This window comes from Chionomys nivalis, chromosome 23 (assembly GCF_950005125.1).
Source record: "Chionomys nivalis chromosome 23, mChiNiv1.1, whole genome shotgun sequence".
In the NCBI taxonomy this organism is placed as follows: domain Eukaryota; kingdom Metazoa; phylum Chordata; class Mammalia; order Rodentia; family Cricetidae; genus Chionomys; species Chionomys nivalis.
The window spans coordinates 48,256,437-48,271,915 of NC_080108.1; the positions used below are offsets into that span (position 1 = coordinate 48,256,437).

Consider the following 15,479-nt stretch of genomic DNA (forward strand, 5'->3'; position numbering starts at 1 on the left):
CAGTCAAATATTAACAATGAAATTCTAATCAAAGGTCTTTGAAACATAATTAGCAGTTAAAGTGGGTAGCTATGTGGGATCGGAAAATGAAAACTCACATTCTGGAGAGAGGGTAGGAGTGAAGTATTGAGGGGAGAAATCCTCATGATCCCTTGCACTCTAGAGAGAAGTGGGGAAGACACATGCAGTTTCCCAATGTCTCATTAGGGATTGGTTGTGTGAGTGGTTGCTGCTGATCACAGCTCACACTGTACAGCACAGGGCAGAATACAGAAATCAAAACCTGCCTCTGAGTATTACCAGTGCTGTTCTTCAGATTGACTTTAGCAGGTGGCTTCTTTTCAATAGAGGATATAGCAATAATTTTCTAATTTCCATATGACCAAACATCCCTGTATCAGCCAATAAGGTGCCCAGGATCCAGTTAATCTATAAGAAGATTCCTAAAATGTATTATATTTGAGTAAATCCAGTCAGAATATCTCTTGTAAATGTTTTGTCCTAAACACTGAGAACCCCTGAAGCTGATTTCGGGCATTTTTCTTTACTTTTAAAATAGTTTCAATTAGAGGATAATATTAAACAATTGGATAAAACTGAGGCAGCAAAGCTGGCTTTCTCTCCATCTCATTTTCCCACGGCCATTGTTAAACAGCATACCAAGGATTACAGACATTTTGCATTTTGTTTTCATGTGTGATGTGGGAGTGTCATATATCAATCTGTTGATTTCATTGGTTAATTAATAAAGAAACTGCTTGGCCTGATAGGTTAGAACATAGGTGGGTGGAGTAAACAGAAAAGAATGCTGGGAGGAAGTGAGGCAGACACCATGCCTCTCCTCTCCAGGGCAGACGCAATGAAGCTGCAGCCCAAAATGGACGTACGCTAGAATCTTCCTGGAGGGTCACCACCTCGTGGTGCTACGCATATTAATGGAGGTGGGTTGATAAGAATGTGAGAGTTGGCCAGTAGGAGGATGGAGCTAATGGGCCAAGCAGTATTTATATGAATACAGTTTGTGTGTTGTTATTTTGGGGCATAAGCTAGCCAGGCAGATGGGAGCCAGGAGGCAGGAATGCTGCCCGCAGCTCCTTCTACACATGTGTAGATTGGGTTAAAGATGGAAATAGAAGGTTAAATGTATGGTCAAATATACTGAGAGATGGCTGGTATTATTTCTCAGGAAACCAAACTTTAGAACTCTCTCCAGTCTAGCCTCTTCAACTCAGTCCTGTGTTGCCACAGCTCACATGATCTCAGAGATTAGTGGTTTACACATATCTGCTTGGCACTGTTGTGTAACTAGCAATAAGATTTCCTCTCATAGTTTCAGTTTACAGATTCTGCAGAGGTAAGCAAGCATTTCCTTATCATTTTCTTTCATTTTTCCATTATTTATTAAACTTCCATACTTTCCTACAATCATTTTGCTTTCTTTCTTTTTCTGTTAGCCTGTGTCTTTTTATTTTTTATTTTTTTATTTTTACTTAAAAATAAAATTTCCACCTCCCCCCCTCCTTCCATTTCACTCCTTCTCCCCCAACCGCCTCCCCCAATCCCCTTCCCTCTCCTTCTCCAGTCCAAAGAGCAGTCAGGGTTCCCTGCCCTGTGGAAGTCCAAGGTTCTCCCCGCTCCATTCAGGTCTAGAAGGTGAGCATCCAAACAGTCTAGACTCCCACAAAACCAGTTTTGCTTTCTTTCTTATGAATTATCAAAAACTTCTCCCCATTTATTCTCACTATTTTGTTTTGATTCTTTTGGAAACACGATTTCTCTACATATCCTCTGCTGACTTAGAATTCACCATGTAGCCCAGAATGACATCAAACTCACAATAATCCTCCTGTGGCAGCCCAGAAGTCCTGAGAGTATAGACTCTAGCCACTGTGCATGACTAACTAATACGTTTCTATGGTAAATATCATTCAACCTGTTCTTTGTAGATTTTACATTTGGAAACTGAGCCAGTCTATGACTCCAAATCTATACTCTTTCTCCCAGGAAGTATAATTCAGTACTACATAGTGCCTCCCCCTTTTTTTTAACCCCTGTTAATTTCCTTAAGGAAAAAGGAACATGCTATGCAATTATTATTTTCTCACAATGTCAAGATTAATATTAATCTTTAATTTATTATTGGAACTGTGCATCCCACAGAATTTTGTTGACACGTACAAAGGTACCAAACGCTAAACTGCCTCCCAAATTGACACCACTTTATAACTGGTTGTTAAAATTCAATCTTCCCCCTGATTAGTTTTTCCTCACTTCTTGATGTGGGAGTGATATCTTTCTTTTCTTTCATTGGTTAAGTAATAAAGAAACTGCCTAGGCCCATTTGATAGGCCAACCCTTAGGTGGGTGGAGTAAACAGAAGAGAATGCTGGGAGAAAGGAGCCAAGTAGGGAGTCGCCATGATTCTCCCACTCCAGACAGATGCAGGTTAAGATCTTTCCTGCTAAGCCAGCTCATGGTACTACACAGAATATTAGAAATGGGTTAAATCAATAAGTAAGAGCTAGCCAATAAGAGGCTGGAACTAATGGGCCAGGCAGTGATTAAAATAATATAGTTTCCATGTAATTATTTCAGGGCATAAGCTAGCCATGCGGGTGGCTGGGTGCCGGGGACACAGCCCCGCTACTCCTATTACAACAACTTCTTTGGCAATTAAGAGTCCTCCAGGAAATGTAAGTACTTCATAATGGTCTTTAACTTTGAATGATGTCTTTAAAAAGTAAACCGTTGTGCAGTAGCAAGTATAATGTATGGTGTATGAAAATTACATTCTCAGGTATACTCAATTTTGTAATCTTCCATTAACTGCCCTCTAGGCCTTGCTGGGGATGGTTAAGGGTAACAATATGTGGGAAGCTGACTGATAGCTTGACAGAGATATATGCACATCCTCCTGTTCTGGGATTCTGCTCAAGTTAATGGAGATGGTTTTTGATCCTGAATCTCACTTCCCTCTCCTGCAACTTGCTCCTTGCTCTTCATCCCTTGTGGTATCCCTTTGAATATTTGGTAGTAGCTCTACTTCTACCCTTTTTGCATTGTTTGGATAGATTGTTAGTACTTATCACTTAAAGGAGAATCAATTTTACACATAAATATTTGTAGGAATTTTACAAAGCAGTTAATTAAAGCCTTTATCCAAGGAACTTCCAGCATTACAGCAGCAATGAAAGTGATAACCATGAGGGTAAATGTTCTAGGCACACATATACACAGGAGCACATACATTTTGAAGCACATAAATAATGACTGTATAACTGAGAACCCATTCCAAGGGATAAGTTTTATGAAATACAGTTTATACATCAGACATTTCCCACACAGAGAATGCTTCTGTCTGTGAGGTGTCATTAGAAACAGAAGCATGGAGGAGCAAAGAACATAGAATGGAATTTTCTCTTAGTAAGGACCAGATTCCTCATAAACGTTACTGTTTGACCTGTGAGATTCTCCTCTGTATATTGCAAATACCACTGGTTAATAAAGAAACTCTGCAGGGCAGAATATAGGTAGGCAGGGAAGACTATAGTGAATGCTAGGAGAAAGAAGACAGAATCAAGGAAAAGCCATGGAGTCACCACCAGAGACAGACATGCTGAGACTTTCCCGGTAAGCCACAACTATGTGGCGATACACAGATGAATGGAGATGGGTTAGTTTAGTATATAAGAGTTAGCCAGAAATATGCTGAAGCTATTAGTCAAACAGTATTGCAGGTAATATAGTTCCTGAATGGTTATTTTGGGTCTGAGCAGCTGGGAACAAACAAGCAGCTTTCTACTACGCATGACTTTCACAGTTTCTGTGGCATCATCTACTCCAGAGTATTTTAAATGACAGAATGAAGTTGAATGAATCCCTGACTTATGTTTTTCCCCTAGGAAAGAAACTGCTTTATTGAATATCAAGAGATGTCCACTGTCCATTTATAAAACTCTTATTCTCTGTTTTATGTGTGGAAAAGACTACAGGAAGTCAACATGTGGAACACTGGCATACTCCACCTTAGCATCGGTTAGAATCTGAGAAAAAGGAGAAGAGGAAAGAGCAAGTGGACAAAGAGATGAAGAGGGGAAAGGAGGGAAGCAGTCAGTGTCTTAGCATTCATTAAGACAGAATGAATGCTAACTGGAGCTGTTTCCTTTGACAACAGCTTCCTTTGCTCACATCTCATAGGGCTAAAAGGGAATGCCTGGTTTCTTGCTTTATAAAACGCAGGGATATTTTAGTTATGGAAATATTGCCTTTTAAAAACATACTGAGGTGTTTTGCCAGACATATTTATGATGACATAATTGAAATTCCTTCCTGTATTACAATATTTTAAAATTTTTATTTTTATTTGAAAGTTCATGTGGGAGTATGGGTGTATTTGTGTATGCATGTTTATAAGTGTGTGTGCATGTATGTCTCCATGCATGCTTGTGTTTTTGTATGTATGTGTGTGAGTGGGGGGTTAGGTGTGTGTGAAAGAAAGAGAGAGGGAGGAAGAGAGAGACTGTGTGTGTGTATGAGAGATAGAGATAGAGAGATAGAGATGGAGAGAGAGAGAGAGAAAGAGAGAGAGAGAGAGAGAGAGAGAGACTTCTGTGCATGTGCACACGTTGGCAAAGGTTAGGAGAGGTCATTGGATTTCCTGGAGCAAGTGTAATAAGTGAGCATCAGTTTCCCTAACATGGGTAATTGAATGCTGGTTTCCTGAAAGAGCAGCAAATGCCCTTAACTGCTGAGGAATCTCTCTCCAGCCCCCTGCCTGAATACTGATGCCCCTGCAGGCACACTTACCACTGATGAGTAATTTAAGTGTGAGAGTCCAAATGCATCACAGATATCACATTTCTTTAATCTTTTTCTTCTTTTGGCTATTGTACAGAGAAGGATTTTTTCCTTAGAACCTAGCTTATTAGTAGCCAGTGGTAGAGAGAAAGGAGCTTCTGTGAGGTACAGATGACTGAACACTTGCCAGCTCTTGGGAACTCACCCGATTGGGAGGATTTTGCTTTTAGTTTTTAGTATGCATTGAATTGATAAAAACCTTTGAATGGGAGTCAACCCCAATGAATTCTCTATCACTTTTCTTTGTTTAATTTAAGTAAGCTGACCTATTTTAATTGTTCTATAGGAGGGTAGTCCCTGCTTTGTGAAGCATGAGGAGGGTCCCCAAAGAAACCTCACTGCAGAATCAGAGCCTGCAACACAGGTATTACCTTGTTAGTTTGCTTGTTTTTTTATTATATCCAGAAAGTCCTTCTAGTACCCTCTGGATTGCAGGGCAGTTCTTCTTTATTTTGTTTAACATTAATTTATTTTGTGCATGGGGTGAGGAGGGTGCCATGGCTCTTATGTGGAGGCCAAGGTCTAATTTGAGGGTTTCTCCTTTCTCTTTTCATCATGTGAGTTTGAGGAATTGAACTCGCCTCACTAAGCTTGGTAGCAAGCACGTTTACCTATGAGCCACTTTAAAAGATATGGAGACTTTATAGATTGTCTAAAAGAATATGTCTAGTTCCTTCAGCTGGACACTAGAACCTTGCTTGTCTGCTCTGCCTACCAGTAAATATTTTAGCGTACCTACATGAGGCCCTGCAAAGATAAAGGACAGATTCCCCATCATCCTCTAAATGCCAACCAAGAAAGTAAAGGAAATTAAACAGAGAATACTTTTAAGAAGTGCCTATAATTCTTATGAGAAGACACCTACTAAAGATGATTGGGAACTGGAGTAGGTGCAAAAAGTAGTCAAATTCCTCAAAAATAATTAGAAAGTTTACCTGCAAAGCTTAATTATGAAAATATAATATCAATGTTCAGGAATTTTTTAGAGTTAGCTGACTTTACATTGGATGGGTTGGTCAATTTTCTCATGGCAACTTTTGAAGAACTGTACTAGTTGCAAACCCGGTATTTGCATTTGGTAAAAATCTGAGTATTTGTTTTGTTTGTGGCTACCTTGTGGTCTAACTGTTACTTGGTTACTTTCCTGGACTTCTGTTGCTATCCTACTGCAATGCAGAATTTTTGCCATACACACGCCATTTTGTGTATGCCTAATTGTCTTTTCTGTATTGTTTGGCAGAAATTGCAAATGTCTCCTTGTCCTGAATGTGAGGAGAAAACAGACCCAGACAAACAACCAGCTGGTTTTGATGGTACTCCAGCTAGAGAAGAAAAAATACTGTAAAACTGGAGGCACGGAATCTGGAGCTTCTCTTTCCTGCCATCTAATGTTTCTAGAGTACAGGCTTGATGGGAACACCATGTTTCTAAAGCATGCAACGTTTTTCAAAATTTTATGTAACTTTATAAAGTGGACTACACAATTTCCAAAAGTTTCCAGGCCAATTGTGAACTTTAGCAATAATCGAATGGAAAGGATTTCTTCACTTATACATATCTAATTGTCCTCCTTTAAATTACCCATCTAAACTGATCCCTTTGGAGCTAAAACACAACCTGAACATTTCTTGGTCTTTGTGTGGTTATGTAGTGCTTCTGAAGTCTGGTTGCTAACATCAGCTATAGGATACTCAAATTTAAGTCCTTCGTCTTTGTAAATCCAAATTGCACAATATGAAGGTTTTGGTCCACAGTGGCTGCCTGGTGTCATTTCTCCAAAGTTGGAATTTGCAGACAAGAATACATTATTTTAAATATTTGTTGCTTGACTCCTTACATTGACTTAATAACCATTTGATAATAAGTTATGCCCAGTTAATTCTGTCAATAATAAGTTAGTTACTAGAATTTATTAGTTAGATTTAATATGCTATACATACAGAGTTTTTGTTTTTTTTGTTGTTTTTGTAGAATGAATTATAGATATCTTTAATACTATTTCTTAAATTTGAGGTATTTTTATGCATGTATGTTGATATTGTTTCAAGATGTGAATCAAAGTGTCTGAAAGGTCAGTATTATTTTTTCTGATGTTAGATGATAAAATGTAAGGTGGGAAAAAATTCTAAAATAGTAACAGGCAAGGTGTCCAAAGTTATTTTAGAATGGACATTTGATGAATAAAAAATATGACAGAATCATTTTAGAAAAGCAATGGGGTTTTAGCTTGAAGATAGGATTCTATGAGAATATTACTGATTGAAAAAGCCAGGCTCATCATAATTAGAGCATAACTCATAATCAAAAAACGGATATATAAATGATAACCTACTCAAGATTCCACTTGGCAGATAAAAATGAACCACCAGATGAAGTCAGGGAGTCCACACTGAATGAGTGAGTACATTCACTCCTGTTGAATAAACACATTTTGAAAGTTCAGAAAAAATGATAACACCATTAGCAGAGAAAGGAACATCACCATACATAATTCTACATGCAGAGTAGTGTTGTAGATTTTATCAGTATTTTCACTCTTTTAAAATCAAAAATACATAATTCTACAAGTGGCCCATCAATGAACTGACCAAGATGAAATATACAATCAGGAGGCTAAATTTCTACTCATTGTATCTCTTGTTCCATCCCACTCCACCCCAGTTTCACAAAATATTAGATTTTATTGATAGAATAATGGGCTTATAGTTTTCTATTTCTTTTTCTTTTTTAAGAAAAATCTCATATGTGTCAAGTTAGACTCACTTACTACAAAGTAGAGGGTGGCCTTGAACCCTGTATCCTCCTGCCTCCACCTCTCAAGTGCTGGAGTTTCAGCCACTCAGCACCACTATACTAATGAAAAGAAAATGGCTTCGGTTTTAATTTAGGATTGCTTTTCGTCTCCTGTCTAGGACACTAACATCCTGCCTCATCTCTGTGGGATGTTAGTTACATGTTCTGCCTAGCATGCAGGTTGTGAAATCCCTGACCCCTTGGAGGAATAACAAGTTTGAGCAACCTTGTTTTCCAGTTGTATATCTCCTTTTCTTCGACTTCCTGATCTAGAACGTCATAATATAATCAGTTTGCTTTTCTTAACTCTTGGAATGATAAGACAGGTTTGAGTCAAATGGTAAAACTTCCTCCGAAAATGTGTGTGATCACTTGTACCTACAAGTTTTCTCAGTCTATCTGTGAAAGTACTTACTCCTGTATTTGAAAGAAACACCTTAAGAACAGGAGGGGTTTTTTTGTAACCATTTTCAAGGAACACTGTGAAAGCTCTTTTAATAACTTGATAGGGTTGCTTTTAGTATGATTTGTGGTTATTCTTTAATGTGTTGTGTCTCTCTTTACCCTTTCCTTGCTTTGAGACTGGACCAGAGATGTTTAAACTCTTTTCCCTACCCATGTGGCTACTTTATAGAAGAGATGCCCATCTCTTCTGAACTATCATCATTATGCTAGACATTGTTTTGAATATGACTACTTAAACACTGGCCATTATCAAATGGAAAAAAATATTATCCAATATATTGTCAATACATGGCGTGATTCTGTTAAATACCTTGCAAGGTTAAGTGAAGAAATACAACTTTAGATTTCACATCTGTGCATTAAATCACTGTTGAGAACCCCCCTGTACTTTCTAATGAAATACTATATTTAATGTGTCCTTCCACAACTAAGAACAATTTTCTCTATTTTATATTATAACATAATAATTCAATTTAAAGTGTGAATCAAACATAATGCATTAATTTGTAAATTAGAAAACTTTTTGAATTTTGTCTTTCTTTGTATGTACATAAACTATGTTGATTAAACTAGTGCCTAAGACCTGTGAGTCCTGAATGAGCACTGACCGTGTCTGTTGAACAGGACATGCCCAGAAGAGAACGGTGTCAGTCACTCATCTGGATAAAGATTTTCTTCACAATTTCAAATATCTGAACGCTGAAAATACCAGCGTGTGACTTTGCTTTTGTCTTTGAGGAGCTAATCAGCAAGCACCGCTGCTTTACTCCCCATGCTGTTTTGTAAAACACACCAAATTACAAGCTCAATTCAGTTTTCTTTACTGTTGTTTTGTTTTTCATGGAGCAGACGTTTGCTGCCTTAGACGGACAAGGTGTCTAGCTGGACTGAAATTAAATCTGTGAATTTGCTACAAGGGAATCTTTTATTTTTATAGCTCAGGTAATGCAATTAGCACTAACTGCACCAGAGGTGAGAATAATAATTGACACACTAGAGTAGGGAGAGCTGGTAGAGTAATGAACATGATGCTTGTTTACATAGGGGACTGTACTGTTACAAGGTCTATATCCCCAAGCTATGTATTCATCTGGACTATGTCACGTAATATTAGTGGTCAAGTATTGAAAAATAAAAAAGTGCTGGAAAGTAGCCTATTTTTCTCCAATAAAAATTTGTTACAAAGCTGATAATGTATTTTACCTTGTACAAATGGAGTGAAAAAACAAACACTAGTCTGCCATTGCTGAAAAAAACCCGATGGCTCCTTTGAAATGTCATAGTTTCTTTCATTTCTTCAATGATTCCCCAGAAATATTTTGTGCTATTTGGAGCATGTAAAAAGTTGTATCCATGATGTTGGGACTTAGACTTTCGAAAGCCTATTAATATTTATTATTGTTGTTTATATTTAATTGACAGTGGCTACATATGGTAAACAGGGACAATTTGGTGCTCAGTGCAGCCACCAAATGAGGAATGATTACCACAAACTTCATAGATAATACTCATGTGTTTTCTAAGAATTAACTCCATAGCCTAACGTAATGGGAATGATCAACAGAAAGAATAAGGAGCACATACTGCCATGAAATAATCAAACACAGGCTTTGACTGAAGGCAAAAAAAAAAAAAAAAAAAAAAACACACATTTTGGTTTTGGGTTTCTCTTTTCTTTATCCTGCTACTCTCTGCCTATTTCTGAAATAACAATTTGTGATCTGCATTTGTGGTTTAAGTCAGAGAGGCTGTAGAGTAACTTTCAGGTCAATGTGGTAAGCCGATGACACACCATTTAGTGATAGGGATATCTTCTGAGATGTGAATTGTCCTGGATAGTTTTATGTCAGTATCTCCGAAGCTAGATCACTGGAGAGGAGGGAGCCTCAACTGAGAACATTTCCATAAGCCCGAGCTGTAGGACATTTTCTTAGTGATAGATGTGATAGGGCCCAGTCCATTGTGGGTGGTGCTATCGCTGAGATGGTGGTCCTGGGGTCTATAAGAAGGCAGGCTGAACAAGTCATGAGGAGCAGCCAATCAGCAGCTCCCCCTCCACGACCTCTGCATTAGTTTCTGCCTCTAGGTCCCTGCCCTGTTGAGTTCCTGTCCTAAATTCCTTTAGTGATGGACAATGCTGTAAAAACATAACTTGAATAAACCCTTTTCTCCCCCAGTTGCTTTGCTCATGGTGTTTTATCACAGCATTAGCAACTTTTTTTTTTAGATTTATTTATTATGTATACAACATTCTGCCTCAATGTATTCCCGCACGCCAGAGAAGGGCACCAGATTTCAGTACAGATGGTTGGGAGCCACCATGTGGTTGCTGGGAATCGAACTCAGGACCTCTGGAAGAGCAGCCAGTGCTCTTAACCTCTGAGCCATCTCTCCAGCCCCTAGCAACTTGAAGTAAGACAGAAATTGGTATTTTTGTGTCAGTCCTGAACATGTTGTTTTGGGAAGGACTGTGGAAGGACTTTGGAACTTCAGGCTAGAAAAGCCACTGAGTGTAGAGAGCTCAGTGGACTATTCTGTATGAACTTGGACTGAGGACAGATGGGGACAGGAGCAGAAGGGATCAGGTGGGGGTGGAGGGAGAGGGTGCATGGAGAGGCAGATGGAATTGGGGGACATTTGGGAGGCAATGTGGAAATCTAGTGAAGTGAAAACTTCTTGGAATCTATTCAAGTGACCCTAGTGAGGATTCCTAGTAATGGAAGATATAGTCTGAGCTGGCCATCTTTTGTAGCCAGGCAAGGTTTCCACTGTGGGACTGTGTTGCAGTCAGTTGATATGTTGGCTAAGGAGGTTCAGTGGAGATCTCTAAGCAACCTGGACTGGTGCTAGGACAGAATTTTGCTCTCCAAAATCTGACATCAGGTCCATGTTTCTGAGAACAACATCCTCACAACTCATTTGATATAGAGAGGTCACGCTGGTGCCTGCATAGAGCCTTCACATATAAGTTCTAGTCTCTTCGGCATGTGGGAAGTTACTCTGTAGGCTACCAAAAGAGAAACCTGAACACCAACCCAGCTACAAAGCCTTTGACCTACAATCTGCCATTTCTAAAAGATAGTCTGGGGCAAAGGTGGTGAAGAATTTTGGGAGTGACCAACCAATGTCTGGTTTAAGTAGAGGCCAGCTCTTCAAAAGGAGGCCCATGCCCTGTACTACCTGGATGACCAGGAATGGGAGACTGAGTAGCCCAGAGACCTTGTAAAGAACCAACCATGATTGGCAAAATACATACATGCATACATAAATACATGAATACATACAGTTATTCTTAGGATATTCTGCTATATTCATAGATCAAGGCCTTGTCCATTTGTCATCAGAGATGCCCTTTCTGACAGCGGATGGATGAGAGTGGGTCTCTTTCGAGTCCCTCCTCTTTAAGATGAGGTAACCCCAAAGAAAAGGAGGAAGAAAAATTGCAGGATTTAAAAGGGATAGAAGATACCAAGTGAATATGACCCACTAAATCAGACCACATCAGGGCTCATATAGACTCACAGAGACTGAAGCAGCAAGCACAAATCCTACAGACTCATGTAGAACAAGTCCTCTGCATATGCTGTGCTTGTTAACTTGGTGTTTTTTATAGTTCTTTTAATAGTGAGAACAGGTGTGTCTCTGACTCTTTTGCCTACTCTTGGGACTCTTTTCTTCCCATTCAGTGGCCTTGGCCAACCTCAATAAGATGGCTTTTGCCTTGTCTTACTGCATATTGCTTTGAAATGTTTGATTGCCATCTCTCAGAGGTCTATTTTTTTTTTCTGAAGAGGAAATGGATGGGGAATGGATCTTGGGGAGAGGGGAGGTAGAGGAATCTGTGGCTAAATATTTTGTATGAGAGAAGAATCCATTTTGAATATTAAGAAATGACCAGAGAAGTGCAGACAAAGGAGGCCTGGTTTGTGAAGTTTCAGAGGGGAGCAAAGACTCTACCAGGCCATTTACCTGAATAATCTGTGAATCTGGTTAGCTTGAGCTAAAGAATCAGCTGTGATTAACAAGAGACCAGAAAAACCTTTGATTTACATGAAAATTGATGAGAGAAGTTGGGGCCTTACACCATAAAGACAGTCCAAGAGAGGCTATTGGTGAAAATGCAGGCCAGGTGTAGCAGAAGATCCCAGCATTTTGACAATGCCAGTACCATGGGACAACCAACAAGAACAGAAGTTGCAGTTGAGTGGAGTCTGCCCAGGGTTAGAAGACAAACTGTGCCTTCTGTGTGACTTCTGCTTAGCTGGAGAAGGACCTAATCCCTTTGCAGAATCTTTGAAGATTGTGAGTGGACACCACGAATAGGACATTGTGACATTTACACAGCTGGGGTTTGGTTTGGATTTGGTTTTTTTTGATTTGTTTATGACTGTGCCCTGGTTCTTCCCCCATCGAAGAAAGAATGTACTTAATTTATTTTTTATTTTACAAGAGCCCACAATTGAGAGTCTTTAAACTTTCAAAGAGATTTTGAAATTTTAGAAACAAAATGTGTTTTTTCCCTCTGATAATTTTTATTACTTTATAAATAATAGGAATCAAAATTTCTACTTGCTCCCCTCCTCGCACACTCTCCTGCTCCCCCACTCACCCTCCAGTCCTAAGTAGAGAGTAGGGTACTCTGCCCTGGAAGTTTGGATATGCTGAAAAGACTTTGCACTTTTACGTATTTGAGATTTTAAAGACTGTTGGACTTTTACATTTTTAAAATATTTTGTATTGTGATTTTTGTATTAATGTAAGATCTTGGAGATGGGTAACAAAGTAAAAGTTGTGGCTTAATAGTAACCTGTCAAATTGACAAGGGGTAAGTTGTGCAGGCTAGTTTTATGTCAACTTGATGCAAACTAGAGTTGAAGGAGAGGTGAGTCTCAGTTGAGGTGATGCTTCCATAAGACAGGGCTGTAGCCAAGTCTGTATGGCATTCTCTTAATTACTATTGATAAGGGAGTACCCAGTACACTGTGTGAATGTCCACTTCTGGGTATGTTGATCCTGGGATCTATAGGAAAGCAAATTGAGCAAGTCATGGAGAACAAGTCAGTAAGCAGGACTCCTTCATGGCCTCTGCATTAGCTCCCGACTCCAGGTTCCTTCTATGATTGAGTTCCTGTCCTGACTTTCTTTGGTGATGAACAATGATGTAGAAGAGTAAGTCACACAAACCCTTCCCTCCCCAAAGCGCTTTGGTCATGGTGTTTTATCACAGCAAAAGAAACCCTAACTAAGAAACACATCACTAGACATTATCTCTACATGAATAACACAGTGTGTGTGCAAACAAGTGGTCAGTAGAGCTTACACATACACCCAGGCAATGGCATGCATTCAACACAGGGAACATATGAAAATCAGAAGATAACATTCAGGGATCTGTCCTCTGCTTCTACCAAGAGATCATTGGGATCAAACTCAATCTTTGTTGCAGGTACTCTTAGGCCTTGAATCATCTCTTTGGCCCCTGGCTACATGTATAATTAATAAAGAAAGCCTAAATTCAGAGTGTTCTGGAAATTAGAGAATCACATGACCTCTGAAGCTCACTCTCTGCTTAGTTTCTGTCCCACCCGGACCCATAGTTGTTCAGTCGCCAAGAAAACACAGTTGTCTACATTAGTTATAAACTGGTGGGCTTATTATCTCAGGCTTCTTATTAACTCTTACATCCAACATTAACCCATAATTCTTGTCTGTGTCAGCCATGTGGCTTGGTACCTTTTATCAGCAAGGCATTCTCATCTTGCTTCCTCTGTGTCTGGGCAACAAGAGCAGAGTCAGAATTTCCTCTTCTCAGAATTCTCCTGTTCTGGTTGCCCCACCTATACTTCTTGCCTGGCTACTGGCCAAGCAGCATTTTATTAAATTCAAGTGACAAATCTTTACAGGGTAGAAGACCATTGTCCCACAACAAGACAGTCATGCTTTCATCTGATAAATATTCTTTTTAATTTAGAAGTGTGCTTGTGACTCTAATGATTAAAAATTTGACAGTAATTCTTATGCAGAAAATGCAGCTAACATATAACCCAGTGTTTATTATTTGTTGTCTGAATACTCTATGGAGTATTTGCAAAAAAACAGTGCTGATGCTGATATTCAACTTATAAATAAAATGAAGGAAGGACATATTTGAATTATGCCCTTCAGTTTATACACAGAAAAAGATCCATGTGCTTAAGTGTAACACCCAAAGCCTTTCTAGAAAACAACAGCAACAAGAAGGCTCTGCCTTCATGGCACCTCTAATGTGAAGAAAAAGTATATCAGTGAACAAATCATCCAGGTAGATGTATGGCTGCTTCAATACAACACTGTAAATTTCTTTTTAGAGTCTATCACAGAGTTCAAGGTGGGGTATCATAACGAAGCTGGGTTATGGTAAAGCTAAAAGGAGTATATGCTGCACACATTCCTAAAAGTCACATAACTAAACACAAGTCAAAGAATCTTTGCTTTGCTTCCCAGTTGATATATGTAAGACATAGATGACGCTCAGACACATTTCTTCCATACAAGTGCACTTTTCAAATTTCATGGCCTCTTCCTCATCCTCCATCTCCATCACCTCCTCCTCCCCTTCCTCTGTTAAATTCTTTCCTTACTTCAGTTCTATCTCTAATATGTCTCTCTCTCATTGTATATATATATATATATATATATATATATATATATATATGTCTCTACTACAAACCATGTCACAAATATTTAGTTGTTTTCTCTCTTATATTCTTACTTTCTTGTTATCCTGACTGGTATTTAATTAAAACTATTTTGATCTATGTTTTTTTTAACCAAGTAGAATATAGTTATTGCATCTTGTCCAATCAAGTAGATGCTCATGACTGAGTTCTTATTCTTTCCCTTCTGTACTTTGCTTCGCAGGTCACCTGAACCCTTTTCAAGTAGGCTTTTACTCCTTGCCATATACAGGTTTCTATGGGATGAGTTAGAAGGAAGGTGTTCAGTCCCAGAAAATCAGACAGTATTTGAAGCCTCAGGAAGAAACAACTCCCCTTCACTTAGTCAGTGCTAGGGGAACTTCCTTGAAATACTTTCTTTATGGAGAAGGAAAGGAGCAGAGGCAGCTCTCCAACTCATGCTTGTCTATAGCATGCTTTGCAGTAGAGACAGGTGACCTCACCTCTAACTTATTTGTAACATGGCTTGCAATAGAAACAGATGTCAATCAACTCTATCACGTTTGAACCTTGGCTTCCAGGAGAGACAGGCAGGTGTCTTTCAACCCTAGCACGTTTGTAACATGACTTCAAGGAAAGGTAGGTGTCCTGAATACTGTGATTTCCAGGAGAAATCCACAGAAAACAACTCTAGACAAATGCTCAGCA

At 39.0% G+C, this 15,479-nt stretch overlaps 1 protein-coding gene across 2 annotated transcripts in view; it reads left to right on the plus strand.

The window, feature by feature from the left end:
- LOC130865307 (leucine zipper protein 2) overlaps positions 1–9,264 on the plus strand; it is a 391,653-nt gene extending 382,389 nt beyond the window's left edge. For both annotated transcript variants that reach the window (XM_057756310.1, XM_057756311.1), the window contains exons 11-12: positions 5,144–5,221; positions 6,098–9,264. In XM_057756310.1, coding sequence (XP_057612293.1) covers positions 5,144–5,221; positions 6,098–6,202 — 183 coding nt within the window. In that variant the 3' untranslated portion in view covers positions 6,203–9,264. The remainder of the gene's footprint in view (positions 1–5,143; positions 5,222–6,097) is intronic.
- The last annotated feature ends 6,215 nt before the right edge of the window (positions 9,265–15,479 follow it).